This window comes from Cryptotermes secundus, unplaced genomic scaffold, assembly GCF_002891405.2.
Source record: "Cryptotermes secundus unplaced genomic scaffold, Csec_1.0 scaffold285, whole genome shotgun sequence".
Classification (NCBI taxonomy): Eukaryota; Metazoa; Arthropoda; class Insecta; order Blattodea; family Kalotermitidae; genus Cryptotermes; species Cryptotermes secundus.
This window is the reverse complement of record NW_019744410.1, coordinates 25,419-51,498: the sequence shown is the minus strand read 5'-3', so window position 1 is coordinate 51,498 and position 26,080 is coordinate 25,419. Positions and strand designations below refer to the sequence as shown.

Below are 26,080 nucleotides of genomic sequence, written 5' to 3'. Positions count from 1 at the left end.
TGTGTTCGGGCCATGGAAGGACGACCAGAACGAGGTTTGTCATCAATTGACATTTCACCATTTTTGAAACGGGAAAACCACTCAAACACTTGAGTTTTCCCCATAGCATCATCGTTGTATGCCGTCTTTAACATTTCAAGAGTTTCTGTTCCACTTTTCCCGAGCAAAAAGCAGAATTTCACTGCCGCACGCTGTTCACGAAAATCAGTCATTGCAAAAACGACGAACACACAAAACAGTTGTCACTATGAACTCTGCCAAAACTAGTCCTTACCTTCTGAAGCAACGGTAGTCGGCTTATCGACTCAGGAATGTTAGCTCTATGTGCTCATAGTGGCAAAACGCGGTACTACAAAAGCTCTGCCCACAAGAAAATTAGTTTGGTTTCTTTTGGGTACCCCATCGTACCTCCATTCTTGTTGTGGTATGTTTTGTCCTGTTACCAATACATTTGTAGTCAAATGGAACTGCACACATTCCGGTACCAAGCAGCATCATGCAGTTTGGTCAGATGTTGCTTGGTCTTTGTGTGCTATAACAAAGTTTTTTATTGCACCTCACTTGTATGCACTACTAGGAGTGTTACTTAAACAGAAGGACAGCTTTTAATGTACTTACTAGCTGCTCCTATTGTTTTAATATTGGAAATACTTAGTGGAGAACATGTTCTCATACCTGCATCTGCCAAAGATGTAACTGTTGATTGGAGGTGCTGTTTATTTTGTTTTGCTATCATATCAGCCACCTGTGAAAGTGAGAGTTGGATGTACCCTTTGTTGTATTTGCAATAGATTGAAATTGAGTTTAAGATTTGAAACTAAATTATAATTTGACCACATTTAGTTAAAAACTTTTTTTATTAGGGATGGTTAATTGTGCAAAAAAAAAGTGCTCACAGCACTAAGTTGCCAGTTCCAGTAAACAATATACAATATGTTGTAGTCTGTGTGAATATTGAATAAAAATACCAAAATGTTTAGGGTCAATTAAAGGGAATTTGAAGATGATAAACTGTATGGAAAAAATTGTTGACCTGTGACTGTGATTTCTTTTCAGTATGATGGTGTCATTTTGGCTGGCAAGAAGAGTTAACATGATTGAAATTGAACATTGAGAGTGACTGATACATTATAAATAATAATAACAATTATGAAAGTTAAATGTGTCTCTTCATTTTTAATGGAACCCTATAAGTACTAATTCATTGAAATGCCATTAATGATCTTCAGTGTCTCTTGAATTATATATGTTAGTTTGATAAAAAGGTAAAGTTGTCCATGTGCTTAACTAATTAAGCACTCTGCCATGAAGGTGTATGGGGGATTGGATGTATAGACCTACATTATCTTGACCTTGGCACAGGCTGGAAGTGGTCAGCTTCATGCCCCAGCCACTTTACTCCTGGTACCCATTAGATAGAAAGTTGGGTGGACCCCACAGGCGGTCTGGACATGCAGAAGAAAATTCTTGACCCTACTGGATCTCAAGTCCAACCCTTCAGTTGTCCAGTCCATAACTAGTTGCTGTACCCACTATGCTATCCTGGCTTCATGTTATTTTTATAAACTTGAATTTTGTTGGCATGATGTGCCCCTCAGTTTTGTAGGTTTCCAGAACTCTCATGGAAATGATTTTCAACTTCGATTTTTTTTTGCAGCCCAGTACTGAAATTTCATTGTATTTAGTGAAGCATGGAGTTTTAAGGTATTCTATCAGACAAGTAAAACAGTTTTAAATTATGAAGAGAATTCCCTTTTCTTTGTGATGTATCATGTACTGAATTAAATGAAATGAACCTGGTGGATTTCACATCTCATTACAAGAAGGCAGTAGATCTCATTGCTGTATGTCACACCTCATCACAGGAATTTATTCTGGTTTTTATTTAGAATCTGGTGCTGTAGATAATGAGGGATTGGGATATATAGAAATGATCAAGGTTTTCATAAAGAGCACAGTGATCAACACGAAGGGCTTATATTTATTTGCACAGCTATCATCAAGAGTTACAAGTTCAGTGTACAGTTGAAAACTGGTGGAAAATGGCAAGTAAAGTGAATACTTGGAAGCTTCACTAGGATGTAGATAGGGAAGAGAGGTTCTAGCAACACTACATCTAGTCTTTTGTTTCAGACAGAAGATCCATGATGTCAAACTTTCAGTGACACGGCTTTGTAATCATTTGCATATGGTGAAAACTTTGAAAATATGAAATGCAGGCTAATACTGTACTGTGCTTCAGCTGGATAGGAGTGGAACAATAGAAGTCATCCCACTTTAATGCATCAGTGCTAGTCCTGAAACTGTAGTCATAATACATACATCACGTAAGCACTAGATGGTGATTGGTCAGTCATGTGCTGGCCACTTTGCTTAGGGGAAGAGACCTCAATACCCACTTAATCGGAGGTTGAGTGAATTCCAGAACCTCTCTTGATACTGGGGAGAAGAGAAAGATCTATCATCACTGGAAATCAAACCTAGATTCATCAGTCATCTAGCCAATACCACATTCAGTATATGTGTGGGGTATAAAGAAATGAGCCTTACAATATAGAATTATGTCCCATTTCCATGAAAGAAAATGAATTTTCTTATACAGCCCTCAAGTTAGGCTCCAAGGAAAGTGATATTCTTAGGGACATATATGATGGCAATCATACATAAATTAAGTTAAACTAAATAACAGTGGATCCCAAATAAGTTACACATATATATAAAAAGGAAAGATAGAGTTCTCCCTGTAACAGGCTGTGGAGGCCTATATGGTTGTGAGACATTGAAGCTCCCATATTTTCTAGACAGTCTGCTCACAAATGGTGGTGAGGTTGCTATTTACTCCCCAGGAAGCTACGTATATAGGAACTTAGAGTAAGAGCAAGTTTTATTTGTACAGTCCACAACTGGGAACAAGATTGTACATTACATTTAGGACTGCCAGTACAGTCCAATACTGAGAATGCCCTTTCCACCATAAAAGTAAATTGAACATTGGATTTTCATGGCTTGAGAATATATGATATGGTAATATGACGCAGAGGACTGTATTCTGTACAGATGAACCTGACTGAATGTCTAGCATCATGGAAGTTCCTGCCAGCATCTGACTTATACTAGTGTCATATCAGTACAAGGCTTCACAGTTCATGTCATCCAAACCTCATATCATACTAAGAACAGTCTTTTCCTCTGACAAAAAAAAAATCGATAAAAAGAGGCCACTATCAGTCTCATCTTTTTTAAGAGTTAGTTGTTTGCATTCATTCATACCCCTCACAAATCTAAAACTGTTAAAAGCTGCAGTCATATGAAATTGTATGAATCAGGATTTTGAAGATGAATCCATTGTTGTGTTGTTAGTGCTTTGTTTTTCATGGGAAGTGGTTGACTTCAAATAGCTATGTAAGCAATTGAAACAGCTCCTAGTGGAGTGCAGCTCTTGAAGTGAAGCCAGATGTATCATGTACTCATGAATGGTATTTCAAGATGCAAGGTCTGCTTAGAATTAAATTGATCTTTTATAAAATAAATTCACTGAGTGAGGAAAGCAGGTAGCAATTTCTTGGAAAAGATTCTGCCACCGGGACTGAAGTTTGTTTGCTCTGTGGTAGTTTGCAGATAAACAGGACATTCTGAAACATGATTTTGATTAGTGGAAGTCATATTTTGTTTGATTGTTATATGTAACTGTTGTGCATTGATAAGATAACAGCATCACAGACAAGAATCATGACTCATAACTATGTTAATGTTTGTATCCATAATTTAGCGAATTTAGTGCAGAATTTAAGTTTGTGAACTAAAGGTAGAAGAGATTCAAATAACTTTACAAATTAAATGTTGTTCTTTTCTGTTTCTATAGTAATTTGGATTTTATATTTAGCCCTTTCCACCATTTTGTTCTTCATGTGTGGTTGGATTAGATCTGAGATTGTAGGACAATGTTCATTCCTTTGAGTCATTAAATACACCTTTACAATAATAAATAACATGTAAATTTTGACACCATCAGGAACATAGAAAGTGTCTTCTTTATACATAAATATATAATAAAATTGTTTTCATATTGCATTGAACACAAAGTCAGAAGCCTTGGAAAATGCTTCCCATGTTGAAACTGTTTTCTTCAGCATATATTTCACTAAGTTAATTTTTTAATGCATTTCCATTGACAAAAAACATAAAATTTGCAAATTGGAATCTCAGTGTTGACAACCTCAAGGCTATATCCTAATGTGAGAATATTGGGATGTGATGAAGCTGAATAGATTGGTGCCAGCATTTTCAAGAACTTCCTGAATTCTTTTACCCTACAGATGGGTCCCCCTCCTTGGTGTCTCCGCCTTATCGTGGGTTTGAGTATGCCAAGGACCCTGAGAGCTATACCAGCGGTAGCGTAGCTACTGGCAGGGCCTCCCTTGCTGGACAGGTCAAAGGGTAGGCATCAGACGAAGAGAGACACCAAAAACTGATGTCGGAAGCAGCGACTTGAAGCACAGAGCAAATGATGCTCGAGATGGTTCAAGTTCGTATAGCAACAGGCGTGACCAGAGTGGTTTGAACGGCTGTTGTACTGCGATGTGGAAAGCAAATGGAAAAACTACCACATTATCACTTTTCCTGGATAGTCTCCTTCCAAAAACAGAAGATCGCATTAAGTGGAGAAACTGTTTTGGAAGAGACTGTGGACCTGTCGTCTGACAGATTACTGATGATGATGATGACAGATGGGTAGAGGGAGTAGCTGGTTCCCATGAAACGCTGGTATCCACAAAATTGCACAGTATTGCATTCTGAAAGCTCATAATCTTAAATCTTCTCATGTTCTCTGGTTACGTAGGTTTACATCTTGGATGCTTCATGTGAAGCCAACAAGCATGTTTGCTTCTTTAAATATGCTGAGAACTGGAAGATGGGGGGGTCTTCCTTCAGTGTAGGGATCCATATTTTTGTAAGGACCTTAATTACGCAAGGTATTATGTTCAGACAATATCTGGCTGGAATCACAGCAAGAACCAGTTATCGCGACTGAAGCTGCTTGTGTTTTTCCTTAGCCCCTTCAGGAAAATGTGACATACTGAAGAAAGAAAGAGATTGTTGATACTTGCTCTTCCAAAATCTCTTGATACATGATTTACAAACATCTCAAATTTGATAATTGATAGTACTCTATATTATGTAAAAGTAAGTAAAGTAAAGCTATCCCTGTACCAGGCCATGAAGGCCCATAGAGTTGTGAGAGGTTGAGGGTCCCACATTATCTAGACAATCAGCTCAAAGATGGTGGTAACATCAGCCTTACGCACCAGCCGCGCTTTGTTCCCCAGGAAAATTATTTAATTAATTCCTGGTACTCATTTCTGTTAGAGGGGCCTAGTGCGGCTGGAAGGATTAGGTCAACTGAAAAAAATCCAATGACCTGATCGGGACTTGAACCCATGACCTTCCAGCTTGTAGCGTGGCCTCCTATATTATGTAATGTGACACAAAAATTCATTTCAACACATCACTTTTTGTTTGCAGCAAACCACTATTTAAAATAATAGTTTCTTACTTGGATTTAATTTTGAATAACTCCGTTAACTTTTGGTAGGACATATGTGAACAATAAATGTACATTCCGCATGAAATGTTCTGTAAAATACATACTGAAAAAAAGGGGAATTAGGAAGTCCATAACTTGTAAATAAGAATGAAAAACAACTGAAACTCAAACAATGTAAAGTGATAACAAAGCCAATTAGACCAATAACAAACTGAAACAAAATTCTGAAGTGTTACATGTGATCTCTTAGAAGAGTTTACCATAATTTATTTGGTACAAGTTAAAAACATATTCATAAACTACATATGAACAGAAATTAAGATTATTAGCTACCATCATGTAACTGAATACACTGCATGTTACAGATCCAAAATGTTCAGGCTGAATGATGTTAATGTTATGTGCCTCATGGGTTCACTGACTGCTTCTTTACATCAGTATTCAGTGTGTTAAGAGACATGTCTTCTGTCTGAGATGTATTTAACATTCAATGAAACAATCTATTCTGCACCTTCAGGCAACTGAATAATCACACTAACAGTTCTGCTTAATGGCCATGTGCAATTAGCATACTTTGGTACAGGTAAAAGTAAAGTTATCCCTGTGTATAATTAATTAAGCATTATGCAATGAAGATGTATGGGGAATGGAGGTTAGCTCTACCATTCTTGACCTTGGCCCTAGATGGAAGTGAGTGGTCAGCTGTACCCCTGGGGATAGAGCTCCCAGTATGTGTTGGGTGGGTCTCAGACCTGGTCTTGACACTGGAGGAAAGAAAAATGTCTTGACCCTGACAGGGATCAAATTTTGGCCATCAAGCGTGTCACTGTACAGACAGCTAACCCAGCTCTACACTTTTATACAGGCCCCAGAAATTTGCCCAGTCACTTGCCACAGGCAAGTCAATGGATATGGTGGCAAGCATATTTTCAGCCTCAATCTAAGTGTATTAAAAGATGTAGGAAACATAGTTTATCAATATGCATATGGTTCAGGGAAATGAAGAATGCATTACTTCTATTACCTAATCTTAACATTAACATTGAATTTCCATATTTCTTTTACACAAGTATTTGTACACAACATACTGAGAGACGAGGGTTTTATTGAGTAAGTAGATTTCAGTTGTCTGTTTGGAGTTCTGGTTTGACAGCTGAGAGATTACATCCATCCCTGTGAGGTTACCTTCTTTGATAGCTATGAAATGGTACTAGGTAACAATTATTGTAGGCCAATACTGCATATCTCTTTGGATATTTTATGATAGAGTTATGTAAATGGTTTCAAATAGAACATCAGACCTAAAGAAATATGAATGTGTGAGATGGAATGCAATAGTGGATTTTGTAAACATATTTATGAGGGATTGACGTTTTCATGGTCTTGACTATGAAGGTTATTGTCTCATGGAATGTGACACTGTGTAGTTTGAATGATCTTGGCTGATATTTTTGAGCAACATCCTGTCTCCATTTTCAAGATATAAGAGTATGACTTTTCCACATCTTCAAAATCCTTGAGCATTACAAGTATTGTCCATCTAAGGGTTTCACTCTGCATAGGGGCAATACTACAAATGACGGTAGTGGTCAGATATTCATGGTTAAGGTCATACTATTACAGGTGGATTACAGGGTTTGGGTAACTTTCTGCCCTCATGATATGTGCTGTTACAAGAAGAAACAGAGCCTCTTAAATGGCCCATTTCAAGAGCAGAGTGGATCACAAACAACAGATGATTCAGAGAGCAGAGGAGGGAAGTAAAGAAAGAAAAAGTCGATAAAAAAGCTGATGAAAGACAGGCTAAAGTAAATAAACAAGGGGTAAAGAAGAAGGGAACATGAAGTTCGAAACAAGGACAGTGTGCTGAAAAGAGTCCTTATCATGATAATCCATATACCTCTAATGGTATGTTTTCTGTGCTCTTCTACCTTGAAAAGAGGGGCTTCATGCTCTTCTGAAAAGTCAGTAAAGATGTACCCAACTATACGGAGTCACATCTCAGGAAGCAGTAATTCTCATGGTTTTGAATGTTTATGTATTTCTTGGCCACCTGAATAGCTATCAGCTGCCAAAGAGAGACTTTGTTTAATGGAATTAAATAAAAGAAAATGAAAGGCAGAATAGGTTTTTAACCCATAACCAACACTTCCTGATCTCAAAATGTCAATGCTGAGAACATCCCTTTGAATATGGAAATGAGGTGCTTCAGCTATTTCACAGTGCCTGAACATCAGAGACCTAACATTTGCAATGGATTGCAGCTCAAATATAATGAGCAACAGATGTAACATATGGCAAGATTATGGAGGAACTATTTCTTGGTGTGAGATCTGTACATCTTTTCAATGGTGAGCCTCTCATTTTCATTGTAACCCAGGATACTTTCAATAGCATTCAGATGACCTTGGTGATTCTCTTTGTCAGTGAGGAAGTAGTAGATAGCAGACTTCAGGAACTGCAAGGTAATTTCAGGATCCATTTCACCCTTGCCAGTACGAGTCTCCACGATTCGTCGGTACATTGCCTGTAAAAAGTTACATATTCCACACTGTGAGGTGAGTCTCAGCTTCCATTTTTAGCACAGACTATGTCATTTTGAAAGTCTATGCAGGACGTTTGTTTTTCCCTTCACAGTTTTGTACAATGAAACGTGTACTCTATTTGATTTTCTATTACTCTGCACATTTGATTCACTGCACTTATTGTATTTGATAATGATAGAGTTTTAGTGTTAGGCTATTTCCATACAGAAATTTGGCTGTCATAGAACCTGTACATATACACATTGGCTTGTTTTTTAGTATTTATAAAAACAGTGGGAATGGTTGTAAACATGCATTGAGGTATGGGGAAACGTTAAGTTCTAAAATATTGCATTTACATCTTGCATACCGAGTAGTAATATCCTGCACTAAAGGTTAAGAAGAGTCTTCATATTTAGTTTATATTTCAGTTTTCTGCAGTCATGCCACTAAATACCAGAACTTACACTTATACTGGATCCATGTCAAGTACTCTATTACTCAGGGAACAGGTTTCACACATATATTTTTCTGTAAAAACATTATAAATAGAAGGACACATAAAGTGTGAACTGAGCAAGTTGGCTCAAGTGATAATTCTTCATAATTGTATTAAAGTGGTGTCCAATTTGAATGCTGGCTGGGATATTTTCATGGTTTTCCTCAGTCCCTTAAGGGAAATGCCAGGATAGTACATTAAATTAGGCCATGACTTCCTCTACATTTTTGCATTTTTGCATTTTCGCTAACATCCTGTCATTTGATGCTACATAATCATAGTTATCGATATCAACATTAAATAAATATACAAAAGCAAGTGCTAAATGAATATGTTACCAATTCTGACTAACATGTGACTCATATAAGTTATGTAGCCACTCTACCTTGATAGGGCACAGCAGACATATCCCACATTCCCCAGCTTTGTATTCGTAACCTCATGAGCTCTCATTTTTTATTCTGCAATTGATTCAGCAGTTTTAAACAACATAAACATGATAGTTAAAAATGAGTTCCGTGGAATCTCAGCGTTTCTCAAAGTTTCAGTTTGAATGCCAATATAAACATTTTTATTACAGTTGTAAACACAGAATTTCAAAAATAAAATTACTCCTATTTATTCCAGTAGTGCTAAATATACTGCAGCTGACACCCTCTTGTATTTTAATTTATTTTGTCATTTTCTTTTGTATGTATTATGAAACTGCCTTTCCCCGTGCCTTTCATTTCTGGTTTGGTCATGGCATAGCTCAGACTATACACTGGCTTTTCAGAGAAGAGGCCCAGGTTCAGTTCTAGGGTTGTTCATGTGGGATGTGTCGTTGACAGAGTTGCACTGAGGCAGGTTTCTCTCTAGGTATGTCAGTCTCTCCTGCCAATTATCATTACACCAATGTTTCATATTCATCAGCCATCATGGACTGGTATAGTTGGCTCATTTGAGGCCACAGTACCAAGGGACTCAAATCTCACCCTATTCCTACAACTAAAAAAAAAAAAAAATTATATTCTGGGTTCTGTCAGAATCGTGTGATGCCAAAAATAAGCCTCTGGACAACTGAAAAACACTAAGTTAGGCTATCCTAGCCAATCCCCATCCAGAAGTTCACAGTATGGATATTATTAGTGAGATACTCCTGCCTTTTTCGCCTATCACACCTACATTAAAGGTATATCAGGACTTAAAGTAAAGTGTTAGCTTTGATTGGTTGACATAACTTGATATGCTCACCAAATATATTCCAGAATTCTAAATGTCTGTACACAACATACCTATGTATATTTCAGTACAGTAAGTTACCCTTGCATACAAGGAAGTATTTACAAAATGGATGACATTGGAGCTTAACATAGAACAAACAATGACCAAAAATGTGAATTTACAGAATATCAGAAACAGCAACTACAAAATATGAAAAAAGTGACAGACAGTAAGAGGACAATACTATAAATGAAATAATAAAATAATGGATATATAAAAACCAGGAATCAAACCAAGTAATAACCAGTTGAAATATCAGTAATTCTGTTCCATATGAATTCAAACCCCCATATTCTCTGCTCAAGATAGTTATAAAAATGCTCACTTCTTTGGTCCATATAGGCCAGAAGTAAAGTAGAATGGATGAGGGAAGGATCCAAACAACACTAGGTAAATGAACCAGGTCATTAGGCTGGACTGTGTATGGAGCAGAATGAGAAAAAGTTCAGTTATTTAAATTACAAACTTATTTTGTCTTATGCTATAAGATAAGCAGGATGAAGCATATCTGGTACTCCTAGAATGGAACAAAATGTTCCCACAAATTAAAACGTATAGTCATTTACCACCTGTCACTATTTTGGATTTAAAATCTATACAGCAACTGAGAGATACTAGTTCTTTACATAGACTTATGTATCTCTTGTGAAAAATATTCCTGCTTAGATTTCCATGAACTATAATGATACAAAAAATAACAAAAGTTTTTCAGTTCCTTTTCCTAATTATTATCCATTTTCTTCTTCATTGTTATGATAGTTGTTTATTAAAAAAAGCTTCAGATTTATTGTGTTTCTTAGCACTATGCGTTGAAGTTTAATTCAATATCTTCTGTTGTCTAAATGAGACAGATGTTTACAGCCTTTATGGTATGCATCCTTTGGTGTGTCATATGAAAGATATATAATGGGACAGTCTAGACAACAATAATTCTGAAAGAGATAAAGTAGACACTATTGTGTCAACATTTGTTTTTATTAGCTCTTGGTGGTAATGCTACATGTTTTGACCCTTTTCTTGGGTCATCTTCAGGCATACAAAGATGCTGGTACTAGTTCTTGAATTGCATCATTGATCAATATGAATTCATATTGTGTTTTTATGAATTTTTATATTAACAAATAGACTTGCATTTAAATGTGGTTCAAATATAGTTTATAACTTGACATTAAAAGGATACAAATTAAAATCAGAATTAAAATAGTGATCAAGGTGTTTATAATTTATATTATAAGTCTTATTTGAGACTTTGATAATGCTACATATCCATATATGTGTTACTTGGTTGATCCACTGTGGTAGTGATACCTGTGTGCTGCAATCTTTCCCCAGCATCTGGGTCATGTTGATTTTTTACCTTCCCAGAAAAATGAGTTGTACTCTGTTTTATGTATATTATTTTTGAGGAAGATCAAAAACCAACACAACCCAGATTCTGAGGAAAAATTGCAGCACACAATTACCCCACATCACAACTATCACCACTACAGTGGACCAGCCAGACAACACATATATGTAGCAGTCACAAAATCTTAAATAAGACTAATAATATTAAGTTACAAATATGTTAATCACTATTGTAATTCTGATTCTTACTTACTTACTCATGGAATAAAAAAATAAAATTAGAATCAGAATATAAAAAATTCTAATTCTAATTTTATTTTTTTATTCTTTTAATGTCAAGTTCTAAACTATATTTGAACCACATTTAAATTAAAGTGCATTTGTTAATATAAAAATTCCTACAAACACAATATGAATTCATATAGATAAACGACACAATTCAAGAACTAGTACCAATATTTTTGTATGCCTGAAGAAGACCAAAGAAAAGGGTCGAAACATATAGCATTACCACCAGTAGCTAATTAAAACAAATGTTGGCACAGTAGTGTCTATTTTGTCTCTTTCAGAATCAATGTTGTGTAGACTGTCCCATTATATATTTATCTTACAGATTCTTACATTAGTAACTCATGCATGTTACATATGCAAATATGCAAAGCATTATTGTGTTACATGCTGTGCAGTTCACTAATTGGTGATGTACAAATCAAATTAATAGTCTAGGTGTATTGTTAATGTCTTAATGGAAGCCGAATAAATGTACAGTGCCTGAAGATACTACAGCATCCTGGAGAACTTCAAACAAACTAGTGTATTGAGAACATCTTAACATGCTGTTTCACTGGTTCCCAAATAAGCTGTTATCATGTGTGAACATATAGATGTTCAAATTCTCAGGCGGCAAAAATTGATGAGAAAGGGATTGTTCAATTAATGGTATAGACCTATATTACATATCAAGGTAAACAGTTTTTTTTTTATGGAATATGCCTTCCTCCAGAATAAACATCAGATCCACACATTTTTATCTCATTCACTCCTTTCTCTCTCTCTCTCTCTCTCTCTCAAAAAAAAAAAATGATGATCATGAATTTTAGATTTTTACACAATTTAAGTAATATATCAAAATGAGAGCGCTGATATAATCGCATCCTTCAGAACACCTTAATAATAATTCATTTCAGCATATGACAGAACATAAAATGTTTTAAGATTATATAAGATTTTAAGGGAAAATGGCATCTGGCCAGTTTAGTCAATCCTGAAGACAGTATCTTTATAATAACTGCAGAAAACAGAATTATTCATACATGCATAGTATTCTTCCATATGGCATCTGCCATTGATTGTGCATGTTCAAGAAGCCAAGAACAAATTTTTCTTGCCTAATGCTGTAGTAACTTAGACTGAGAATCAGATATCACTTTTCTCATTAACAAAGACAGCCTTGAAGCTAGTGAAGCTAAAGTGGATTTTATCAATCACTAATCAGTCAGCAACTTTCAACTTAGAAAAAAGACACAGTTCAGCATAAGGCTTTGGAAAAGTCTGTGATAAACAATGAAGAAATTATAAATTTTGAAGAATTCAGACAGTAAAGCTATATTATCACACCATAAAATCTCGCAGAGCAGTGGTCAGCACTCCACTTCATATTTTGGAATTATGAATTTTGAATATCAGCCTGGTGGCTAGCTATCTGACAGGCGTTTTCCAGGGTTGTATGTAATCTCTCCAGGAAAATGCTAGGATCGTAACCTGAATACAGTCCTGTTAACTTCTATGTCCTTTTCCATTCACAGCCAGTTTTCCATTTTACACTATAAAAGCCATGTTGTGGGCTTCAACTAAGGAAGTTCTCCGAAGACTGCATGACTATGATCAGATAGAGCAGAAATAAAGTGAGAATTACACCCAACACATGCTTAAATTCATGCCATGCAACAAATGAAATGAGCCACACACAACCAGAAAGTAACAGAATGGGCGAATCACTAAGGGGGTGGGCGACGTACCTTACGAGTACCAAGTATCCATAGAGATATGGCCTCCTTTGCACTGAGCAAAGCCGGCTTTGTTTTGTCTGTTTGTTGGTGGTCCGTATCCTGCAAGGTATGTGTTCGCCCAGGAGAAAAACCAGCATATCATTATGTAGCAGTATAATTATGAAACAGATCTTTTTGAAAAATTGCATTATGGTAAAACGTGTTTAGGAATTCTCATTAATTTGTGATCATTTCATGAGGGTCAAAATATTCAGTAAGATGATTCTTTCAATAAATATTTAAATATTTAGAGTATTGGGAATAGCTCATGCAAATGCATGGAAAGTTGCATGACAGAAATATGAATAATTAGGATGTGAATCTCATAATTAGTTCAAGTGTTTGATTTGTTACATACCATATTAATAATACAGAAAAATGAATGTTAGCAAATATATTTGCTTTGCAAGGATTGTCCTGAAATATGAATCAGTAATATATACTTACATTTGGTAATCTGTTAAATGTTTGTATGGAAAACTGTTTCACTGTTCCTCACCCACTGAAACAGATCAGCTAATTGCTATCTCCAATCAAAGGTGTGGTCATGCTTAACATGGCCAACTGTCCCTGGCACAGCCCCCAGTAGTAGTTTAATGTCTTATAATAATGTAAGGTCTCTCCAGTCATCATACATACCAAAAATAGTTTATCTTGGACCCTATTTGTAAAATTGTTTTCCATTTATTAGCATTCATCTTAAACCTGTTGCAAACCTCTAGACAATGAGGATGGGGGCAAAAAACAAAGCATTCTCAAAGAAAATAGAGAAAAGACCCTGAACTTCCATGCAATAAATAAATATTGTGGATAAATAAAATCAGAATAATACAAAAAGTGACCTGTGAAGTTATTTTAAATGTGCATGCAAAGTTTTGCCCTGGTACATCAATAAATTAGGTAAACAAAATTCTAATAAATAAAGACAGGAGTTCACGTAGAAAAATGCATTGAACTTTTTTTAAAAGTGACTAGTGCTGAACTTTTAAATTGGTAATATAAATGAATAAAAGAGAGAATATCCTATGAATTTAATTCAAGGGTTCATGTACTGTGACATATATATATTGTGACATGTGAACCTGTTGTTTTTATACAAATTTTCCTTGTAGACTAGATCTTGTGTCATGCATGGAACTTTGTGTTGTGTGTTGATTTGTTGCTGCAGAAACGTGTTTACTGCTACATTGCATAGCAGTAGCCACCTTGTCTGTTAATCTCTTCAGGCTTTCAGCCATCATGTCATATTGTATTATGTACCCAAATGTTACTGATTTCTCAGATTGTGGTTTTCTGGATTTTGACACAGTGTAATCTTGTTGTATACTGTGGGTGTAATATTGTTGGTGTATACTAAGGATGTAGAGTGAGGAGTCGGTTTTCTAATGCAGGTTGCAAGGAAGTGGTGACGCAGACTTGCAGGAGCCTGGTCTAAGCAAATAGAAATGGTGATCAGGAAAGCAGCTCTCTTCAGCATAACAATATTTTTTGCCTGCCAATAAAAATCAATCAATTCTTCACCCTACACACTTCCCTCAGAACTAAAGATGGCAGGCAATGTGTTTCTCTGAAGTATTGGTGTCTGCCTACAAGAGTACATAGTTTCACAATGCCAGAGACCACAGTCTGAATGATCTCTCTAATGAAAACCTCAAAACCTATATTACTGATTTCTGTTTTCCAAACAAACATTTCACAAATTCCAAAACTGAAGCCCATCCTGCCACCAAAATAAAACAAACATTCATTGGTTACTGCCCTTGACCATCCTCATTAAATATTAGCACAGTGACCAAGACCATAGCCAGAATTTTATTTTTGGAGAGAAAGAATATAGTGGGAATGCAAGATCCACAGACAGTTCTCTTTTAATGAATCTCTGTCTCTACAGACATTTAAACTGTTTTAAGTATTATTATTTCTAGGTCATGAAAAACACAGTGGAGTTCAGTTTGCAAGCAATGGGAATAGTTCCATAATGTCATGGAGGAGTGAGGGTCCATAGAAGTTCAGTGACAGTATCTACTTTTGCCATAGTTTTGTTTCTGTACTAACAGATCAGGTCTGTACACAGATTTTGAATTTAAAATGAAAAATTAATGAAAATATCTTTCATAGTTTTAAATTTAATATTTCCAAATCTCTCAAAGATATATATTATAAAATCCTTCCTATTTCCATTGCTAAAAATAATTATCAGAAATCAGTAGAGCCAGTTTAAAATACTGTGGCAATGAAAGGATTAAACTCTTATTTAAGTCAAAAATGGGTATATAATTGTATGTGTAATGAATGAAGTTTGAGTTTGGTGATAGGACTTGATATAATTTTTCAAGCCCTGATTATTGTAATAAATATGAATATTTTTGCCAGTAATTTCCACTGTACAATTAAAAAATGGAAACCTCAACATCTGTTCTCACCCTACTCTCACATAAGGACATTTAGTGCATTTGGTGCTTTATGTTTATTTCACCAAATGGAAGTAATTATGCTGAGACTTTGTCAGTGACCTTACATAAATGTAAATATTATCTTCTTAAGAAACCAGTCTTAATAATTTTCATAACATAATTAGTTAATGTTTAGAGGTGACACGAGAATTTTAATTGCTGTTTCTATGGTACCTCGCAGATGGACATTCAAAGATGCAAGTGTGATTGCTTGAAGAATTAATTACAAATTCTAAAAACATCTATTGTACGAATTTATATATGTGGTATGTGGCCTAGGAATAAGCATCTGGCCAAGGTCTTGCACCAAACCAATCAGCAGAAAGCATAAATTTACACTGAGCACAGGACATTACAGTCAGCTGAGGAAATACTATAAAAAAAAAACCAGGTTCATGAAAAGCAGAATGGTTGCACTCATTGAGTGCTTCAGATCATGACATAGTAATGGAAATGCTTAGGGAACCTAATAATAGATGAATTTTTAACATCTGAAAGCATTTTATGTGCTATGAAATGTTTCACATTCCAGTTCAATTGGCCTATAAAATATCTAACATTTAAAAAATCTGATAGGCAAAAGTATTATCAGTCAGGAAAAAAGTAATGTACACAAATTTTGTTAAAGATTACTGTCTTCTTTGGTGAGACTCCATGTAGTCTGGTGCCAGGGACTAGGTCTGTGCTGTCGTTTGACCTGACAGGCATTCCCCTATTTGAATGCTGTCCCACTTTTTTGATCTATACATGAGATCAGACTTCAGGAGGGACAGGCAGAGTTAGATGGAAAAGTTTGGTTGTTAGATGACTCACATAGATGTGGAAAGTTTGGTGAAAGAATAAGAAGAAGATAGGTATTTGATGAAGTGTCCAATATGCCAGTTAAACGAATCTTCAGGTTAAATAAAAGGCAGAGAATCTGTGGAATAGCTATGCAATTATTAGCTTTTCAAAAAGGACTCTGGCACATAAGTTAGTTCATTAGTTAGGTAAATCAGTTGAGAGAGTGAGGATGTCTAATGGAAAGAGGAACCTATGAAGACATTGCTAAAATATCAGCACAGATTATTATACTCATTAGAAATGTGAAATTTAATAATGAAGAGATAATTTTAGGTGGAAGAAAAATCAGTTTTATAAAATATTTCAAATTTAGTATCACAAAATAGCTTTAGCACTGGGTTTATTAAATGCAAAAAATGTGTAGACATTATGATATGTTTTAATGTTTGACTCAAATAATATTTTTACCTTACCAGAACATTCACATGCCTTAATCAGGTTTATACATAATGAATCTGGGTATGAAAACAATGACAATAAACACACTGAGCAGAATTCAAACACACACATCTAGAAACTTCAACTACTTACAATGGCAACATGAACTCAGTGTTACCCACTCACCTTGATGTTTTCCAGTTCATTCTCAGTGACTTGCAGTTGCTGAAGTAACTCTGGTACTGATACTCGTGCAGGGGCTCGATGGGCAAACTCCAAAACCTGCCAATCACACAGTAATAACACATATTCTCAATGCTGTCATTACTGTTGAATCATGATGAAAGTTGATACAACTGTTACATATAGGAACTGCGAAGGTTCTCTTGGAATACACACACATATAGTAGTTAAAGTGTGTTTGGACACAGCAGGATATCATCTTGCTTTAAAAAGTTACACCCACTACTCGTGGTTGATTCTTATGAATGTCCACGTATATTTATTGCAACAAATTCTGTTAAATTTAATTAAAAGCTTATTAAATTTAACAGAATTTATTGCAATAAATGTAGATGGTCATTTAAGAGAGGTATTCTGATAATACACACATGGACATACAGTGAATTCCAATCAAGATCACTGCTCAGTGCTGAGCTTGAAATGTGGACACAGTAAAAGCCAAAACAACTCCCTCTCATCTTTGACTCAGCTGACTTTCTGAAACAATTGTAGCCCTGAACTTTGAGAAATGGTTGCCAGAACATGCAGAATTTGACATAAGGAAGAGACATAAGAATAAATGCCCTTTTTTGAGTTTCTGCTGTGATAATACCTATTAAGAACTGAATAGGAACTCTCATCATTTGATATATAAGTTTTTTTAATATCTGCTTCCCCTGCTTTCCTCCATATTCCTTTCCAGGAATCAATTATACATTATTATTATTATTATTATTATTATTATTATTATTAGAGGGGGTGGGTCTCCCCATGCACTTAGACCAGTTATTGGTCCATTGTGCATCCCCCTTTAATTTCTACTGTCGCCATACCCTACTAGTACTGGTGCGTGCTATCAGCCCCATTCAGCCAACGAGGTCGGTCGTCGGTACCTGATATTTCCCCCATCTACCATAGGCATTGGAAACTACTTGGGTGGGAAATTGTTGCCTAATTTTGCTCAGAGGTCTCCTAGAGACATGAGGATCTTTTACGTGCCGTAAATCTATGACACGGGACCCACGGCTTAAAGTCCCTCCCGGAGGACTTGTTCCCTGAATTTTTCCGCCCTTGAAAATTCCACGACCTCCGCATGGTTGGAACCCGCGTACCTTGAGTCATGAGGTGGGAACGTTACCCCTAGACTATGGATGCCACTTATCAATTATACATACATTCAGACATTTGATAGAGAAATCTCTTGGAAAGGAGCCACTTGAAAAGTGAAGGAGATGGGAAATAGCAAAAAAGGCAGACCTTAAAGAGATGGGTTATTAAAGGTGGATGGAACTGCCTGAAATAAGAAGTTCAGTAGAAGGCTTTTGGTATTAGTGGTGATGGTGTCAGATTGTGAGTGTTATTAAAATTTCCATAATACATCACGTTATTCAAAACAAGCCACTTCCTGTTTCTTCAACTACACACGCTTGTATCCTCTCACCTGATCAGCATGCTCAAACTTGGCTGCTTCCTGTCCTTTCATATACATCTTCAGGTACATCGACTTGTGCCTCTCCTCCTGTTCTTCCATGCTCCTCCTCAAAGATTCATTATTCTTCTCCAGCTCTCGGATCTTGTCCTTAGCTTGGTCATAATCTGCTCGTAGCTCACAGAACCTACAAGTAGACAAAAATATCATGAAGATTACTACCTTATGAGATATGATGCCAAACACCCAGGTAGATAGTCACTAATGGGAAAATGATGAAAATGTTTATGAAATATTTTACTATATTAAATCCTACTTATTTACTGAATTAAAACTGTGCATGGATACAAGTAAAATTTAAATTATTCTTGAGAACTCAGCAACCCTCCTCAGAGTAGAATATGACCCACAGTTTGAGAAACCACGCCATACACCTTTGCTAGAAATCATTCTTTTAGAAATAACATGTAGAACTTTGTAGAGTCTCCCACATAAGTTTATCTTTTTTGCTAACCTGTTGTTAACATCACTGAGTTTCTGCAACAAGCTCTCCACTTTGTCATTATGTCGCTCCTTCATCTCCTGGCACTCATCCACATGGTTCCGTTGCATCTCCTCCAGCCTCTTCTCATACATGGTAACAATACGAGTCCTCTCTCCCTCTCTGTCTTCAGTAGTTGGCCCATCTTCATGGGCTACTGAAGATTGAGCTAGGCCTGGTGAGTGAGGTAGTGGGCCTAGATGTGTTAGTGAGTCTTTGGAGTGGATCTAGAACATTTCAAATCTGTTATCAGCGCTTGATCCACAAAGAAATTAACTGATCAGGAGTTCTTGGAATGTGTGAAATTCTTAAAATGGATACAGATCAAGCAGATATATATAAAATTATGTAGTTGTTAAGAATAAGCCTCAAGGCAAAAAATCTTGTCAACAGCCATAACATAATTTTAGAATTTTTATTACAAAAAGCATCAGTGGTAATAGTTACTGCACAATCCCTGCCCCTCTGTTATCTCAGTAGTCATCTTGTATCTTTTTTTTAATTGTTCATTTATAGGTTTGTTTTCCAATTTTCAGTGTCTTTATATAGTTTATTCCCTGTTATCGACTCTATGCATACATCTCCAGAGACAATCAGGTGTCTTATTTGCTATTGTATAACAGGTGATAATGACCAAGTATCCTCATTTATAATAACATAAAGCTTACGTAAATAAAATTAAGCAATTATTTGGACATGTAAACTTACTGATGATGATGCCATATCTTCAAAGTGGCCCGAGTCAGCCAGGGATGATGGTAGGTCAGAAGTTGTGTTAATGTTATCTAGGAATATTGAAGATGAGACTTCAAGAGTTTCACAGCCATCTACCCCATCTTTAGTGTCTTTCCTGTCACCACCATCACTCAACTGCTCATGCAGAGATGTTTCATTTCCTTCTATCTCATCACAGCTCTGAGTGGTGGCAATATTGTTTGTGGAGTCTGTTATCATTTGAGGTACAGCCAATGATGCTTTATATAATCTCAGTTCTACAACCTCTTTGGTTAGCCGAATTATGTCTTGATCCTTCTGTGCTATGTCTTTCTGCGCTTGGTTTAGAAGTGCCTGTCAATGAAGTGTGAATCAAACTTGAAACTAAACTCTGCAAGTTCATACAGAACACAGAAAGGCATTAAATAAGAACAGTGTACGTGAAGCACACATTAACTACTACAGCACAGTGGTAACTATATACACCATTTGCTTGAACACTAAAATCTCAGAATTCTGACCACACAGTATTTTTTATGTATCAACCCATAGAACATTAATCAACTGGTCTTCATAGTGGAAACAGTGTTTTTTTTTTGTGGAGTAAGAAATTAATCTTTAAATACTCTATTATTTAGATGAGCTTCAGGCTTCAGAGGGTTGAAAGAATTCCCTGCAAAGAATTATAGGGTTGACTATGCTCATTTCAATTTTATTTAAGTACATTTATACCTTTACGCAATCTGGAAGAACAAATTCATAATGGCCTAAGAACTTGAGTTTTGTTTACACACATTAAAGAAATCTCCCAGATATATTCATGAAGATCCGATTAGAGGGTTTGCCACTGATATTTATGGGAGAAAAATATACACCCCTTTATTCAGAAATTATGTGACGTGTGGAAACAATGTATGGAAGCATTCTTGGTTCTCTCAAATTTCAGCTCCCTATCTCATTTAGTTTAACCCTCAAAACAGAAAAATATTGTTTTTACCCCATTACCCCAATTTGACATTCATTAGTAAATGTTACAGTAAACTCTGGAGTTGAAACTAAAGATTTTCGTTTAATCATTACCTTCAGCTTGCGTATCTGTCGGTTGGCCCTCTGTGTAGGTGTGAGGTACTCTTCTGTACCATCCATTTGTGGTGAGCAATGGACAACATATTTCATACGTCGGCCAGAGAATGTCGTGCCATTGCAAGCAAAGTATGCATGGTCACAGGACATTGCGCTGCAAGCACTTCCAAAACTTTTAAGTGAACCCATGTCATCATCTGTTTCTGCTGCTTCCTCCGGGGATGGTGTTGGTGTGTGAGGGTATGAGCTGAGAGATGAGATCGGGGTTCCCAGTGGATGATTGTTGCTTACAGACTGCCGAACAACCAAAACAAATACATAACTTGGCATGGGGAACACATTAAACATAGATTTTGTACAGTACAACAGGGTTTAATGACTCCAAATATACTTAGTATAAATAAAAGTTTAACATGGTGGAAATTAAAGAACATGTCACCCCCATTTTCAGGATCAAAGAATAAGCCAGGTACGAAACCAACATGAAGTAAATAGTAAGCAAGTTTTTACCTTACTATATACTACAAACTCTCAGAATTCATATGTGATCCTGCATAGATGTAGAATTTTATTTTGACCTCTCTATGTTGTATTTATAACCCCCAGCACTTTCATATTTTATTTAGGAAAATTTTCACCTAGCATTTTGTGCAATATTTGTACTGTAAACGATAATTTTTTGTCTTGCTTTATTTATGTATGTTTCATCTGATGACGACCATGAGATGGTTGAAACATGTAATGAATACGAAATAATTAAACGCCATCTTTTAATTATAAGTTTGCGTTAAGACTGCATGTTTACAACTTGTACAGATTATTATACATATATTTTTTATGCTCTCCATTAATTTTTCTGACTTCACAGTTATGAAATGGGATAAAACACAGTGTAGTCCGTTGAAAGTCCACGACGTTTCGGAGGAACATATCGCTTCCATCTTCAAGGTCGAAGAATAGGCCAAACAAGAAAGAACTCTTCTTGCCAATTGCTTTCACGCTGGTTTCTTGATTGGTTTATTCTTGGACCACGAAGATGGAGTTGATATGTTCCTCTGAAGCATCAGCTGACTTTCAACAGACCACATGGTGTTATATCACATAAGATAGCACTCTTCATGATGACTGCTGTGAGAACCTCAAATTCGTAGTCCTGTCTTAAATAGCTTTCCTATGCAAGGTCTGTGGTCCCCACACTAGAATCTAAATTACCGTCTTCTGGGATGTGATGCTTTGTAATTTGGTTAATGGGTACCGATGTTCTAGATGAAACTGCTGCTTCTATATTTTACCTGAAGATGGAGGTAGCACATGCCTCTGAACTGTAAGCAACCCATATACCAATTACAGGACATCACATACCAAGACAATGTTCTTAGTCTTTGTATGCATCTGTTCATTTTGGATTGTATTAAAACAGACGTTTTTGGAGGCTATATTGTCAATTCTGTTAATATGAATTGACTGTTTACTTTACAATAACCTGTTTTTGCATTTAATCACCAAACATTTCAATCATTTTCATACCTGTGTAAAATCTTAGTATTGTGAATATTCACTTATTGTGTAGAAAATTCAATTTTAATTTTTTATAATCTAAAGACAGTAAAACCCTTCAGTTCTTAAAAAATTTTGTTCCCAGTATTTGAATGTTACTAACATTTCTCTTCTTCTCTTTAACCCAAGTTTTACTTATACATGAAAACAATGGAACCACCTTTACTTTACGAAATTTCAGCTTCAGTTCATTTTATACTTGTTATTTTTTAAATACTTTATTTATTGTCTTACATAGCCTTTAACATTAATTTCTTTTGATTACACTGCTACGAGTACATGGCATTAAAGACTAGAAAACCTACTCTTCATAGTCACTGCCATGAGAACCTTAAATCCAACACACAGTATGATTGTCAGATGTGTGTTTTGTGTAACTTAAACATGCCTTTCCTCATGCCTATCAGATAATTATTGTGTGTAAAACAACTTTCTTTTGGAATACCTATGTACTTTGCAGCATTTATTGTGATAATCGAAAGTTTAGTAGATGTTAACAATAGGTACATTTGCACATATGGCATTCAAGGCCAGGACTTGATATAAAGGAAGTCAACTATGTACATATACCCTTTCACACAGAACAGCCTTGTGGACAAAATACTGGTTTAGGTATCTGATTAAAACAGAGCATTGTACTTTGCAACACTGACTATTTCAGCAGTTACGTGCTGTTCTTGACCTTAACGCAACATAGTTAAAAGATCTAATTATAACTCACAAAGCAATTAGACAAACTACAAAATAAAAAAGTAAGAATCTGAATATAAACCAGTAATGCAGTCATGAGATTTGAGGTTCTCATAGCAGTGACTATGAAGAGAGTTGTACACACTGTAAAGGTCATAACTATGCAATATTCTCCATCCACCAGTTATTTCATGTGTTGCATAGATGTAAATGTTCTCCTCAGCAATCCATTTTAAAATAACTTCAGTTTATGCTCTTGCATGGTGAGTGATGAAGTTTCACACTCATACAAATAATATGCAACATTACAGCTTATTTTAATCATTGGGTCTTTTAGATATGATACAAGAAAGTAGAATATTCTTAACTTATGGATTTGTGCACTATGCACAATGATTTAGCCCTGAAGTCTGTTTATGGGACAGCACAATTATATCTCATCCACCAGCCACAGTCTGTGTCATCACATATTAGAATATGAGGCTTTGTTATGTCCTGCTGTTGACAATTGGTGTACAGTGTGATTCAGAAAGTCCACCAGTATGTCATTGAGATATGTCTAATTGGCTGCAGCAAGTAAAAAAACAAGTTCACAGTGAGCTGATGGATTAGCAAAGGAGTTGCATCATTCATATTGCTAATGTCTCATCTAACAACCAATCACTGTCCTAATGACACTACAACAACGTATGACACTATATGTATGTGTCGAATTACCGATCTCCAAACGTTATTGTTCTAATTTTCATTCCGTGCATCCTGTTGTGTCATTATATCCAATTCTTTATTAGAGTCTGTTGCAACACAACAATACAATGGTCAAAGTTAAAACTAGCTCAGCTACATGTTTCGGCTATTAAAGACATCATCAGGCAAATACATGATTAACATATTCACACACTACTGAACTGGATTGCGATAATGAAGCTGGATACTTGATAATTATTACATTATAAAATATACGGTAAAAAATACAATGAACTATAAACTTATAAAATGAAAGTTATGGTGTAAAATAAGGTAAAAACTTTTCATGTGATATTCCATATCGTCAAGTCAGTTGTTGCAATTTGTTATATCCCTGCAGACATAATGGTATATTCTAGACTTGTATACATGTAATAAACTGAGTTTCAATCTACATTCCCCACAGAATGGACAAATTACATCATAAGATGAGGAACCAGCTAAACAATTAATGTTAAAACTATACTACATCTATACCACGGGCCTCCATGATGATGTAAAATCACATATACCCTGATAATAGACTGTTATCTGGATTAAGACATGACTGCCACAACTGTGGTGCCAGGGAATTTAAACCCACACTCAAAGACAAAAATTTCTCAAGCTGTAGACTGCTAGGAGGTGACCATTTTATCGTCACCTGCTTGTCATGTCCTTACATTCACTTCACAGTTGTGTGATACAGATTTATTCAGGGGTGGATTAAGGCATAGGCGAAGTAGGCCATGGTCTAGGCCTTTAGGGTCATGCGGGCATGCAGCTCGTCTAGGATGAGAGGTTGGAAAGTGCCTATGACTTTTAGGTGCAACAAAAATAGTATGTTTTCCACTCCCTGGTTGCATTGGTCGAAATAAATAATAAAGAGTCTAACACATGCCTAGACCCAATCACATTTTTCACTGTCCTGGGACCCAGCACTGAACACTGACCTAGGGCCCTGCAAATCCTAAAACTGCTTCTGGATTCATTGGCGAAATTCAACGCAGCAAAGATTTCTGTGATGGAATGGCGAACTGAATATTACTCATGTTACCTGACTGCGGTAACGACAGGACGGCCTGCCGGGCCAGATCTTCGTGCAGGATTGCCCGCCCTCCGCGATGGACTCTGGGAACGACCGGGGACTAGATCTCTCTCCACGCAAGCGTAGCGATGCCGAGCGTCGGAACACCCTGGGATTCGGAACCGGGATGCGACTCTCATCGTCCTTACTTTTACGTCTGCTGCCGCCGGTCTCCCCGCCAGCACCGTCGTTCATATTGTCTGTAACAGGGATTTAGAGGAACTTTCGGTTATTAGACACTTGGTCCTCTTTAGCACACACATACCGTCAAACTTCCAGTAACATTCGTGTTGGGGATGTGCCATAGCTCAGGCGGTTAGTCGCCGGCTTACCACCGTGGTGGCCCGAGTTTGATCCCAGGTGCGGTATGGGATTTGTAGTGAACAAAGCGGTACTGCTGCAGGTTTTCCCCGAGTGCATCGGTTTCCCCTGCCAATTCTCATTCCACCAACCGCTCCAAACTCATCATCATTACCCCTGGCCTGTACAATGGGCCAAATATTGGCCGACGTACCAAGTGTTCAACTCCGATATTCAGCCATATTCATCCATAATTAGCTTTAGTTTACATGAGGCCATAAACGGACATTCCCCTGTATCCCACAAACCGTTTCACAGATTTTGCTAAAATTCAATATGGGAGACCTCAGTAGTCTACATTTAATTATTCCCATTTTTGAACGAACTTAACGGAAGCCAAAGACCGTCGATGATAATTTTGTTTGTTAAGGGGTTTTATGAGGGTAACGTGTTGGCTTCTCACCGCAGAGCTTCGCTTTCAAGCCCAGGTGACTGAATTCAGGCGGGGTTCTTTATGGAGGAAGTGGCATTGAAGCATATATCTCTCCAAGTTTCTTCGGTTTTCCCCTGCTAATATCGTTCCACCATTATGATATAGTCATTTATGACCTCCACCAAGGCGTACGATAGTCCTGACAAAGCAGTACATTATCACAACCTCGATCTTTACAGTACTGTCTTCATGTCCGAACCGACTCGGCTCATGAGTGGTTACAGAGTAAGGAAGTTAGCTTTCAGTGTGGTATTAGTTCTTATATTAGCTTGCAGTCATAAGTCTGTACCTTCAGTATTGTAATTATAGCTACAACAAACGAACATCAAAGCCAATC

The 26,080-nt window shown here is 36.4% G+C and overlaps 2 protein-coding genes across 2 annotated transcripts in view; one reads left to right on the top strand and one right to left on the bottom strand.

Moving 5' to 3' along the window:
- Window positions 1-1,161, top strand: part of LOC111874702 (60S ribosomal protein L11) — a 4,219-nt gene extending 3,058 nt beyond the window's left edge. The window contains exon 6 of the mRNA XM_023870423.1: window positions 1,057-1,161. Within this exon, the coding sequence (XP_023726191.1) occupies window positions 1,057-1,092 (36 nt within the window). The 3' untranslated portion in view covers window positions 1,093-1,161. The remainder of the gene's footprint in view (window positions 1-1,056) is intronic.
- Window positions 1,162-5,770: 4,609 nt separating this feature from the next.
- Window positions 5,771-25,150, bottom strand: LOC111874696 (the record flags this gene model as incomplete). Its single annotated transcript, XM_023870411.2, is given in 8 exon segments — window positions 5,771-8,072; window positions 13,198-13,287; window positions 17,088-17,183; window positions 18,565-18,739; window positions 19,067-19,320; window positions 19,802-20,161; window positions 20,888-21,184; window positions 24,921-25,150. Coding segments are annotated over 8 exon segments (1,710 nt in total). The 3' UTR covers window positions 5,771-7,859.
- Between the last annotated feature and the right edge of the window lie 930 nt (window positions 25,151-26,080).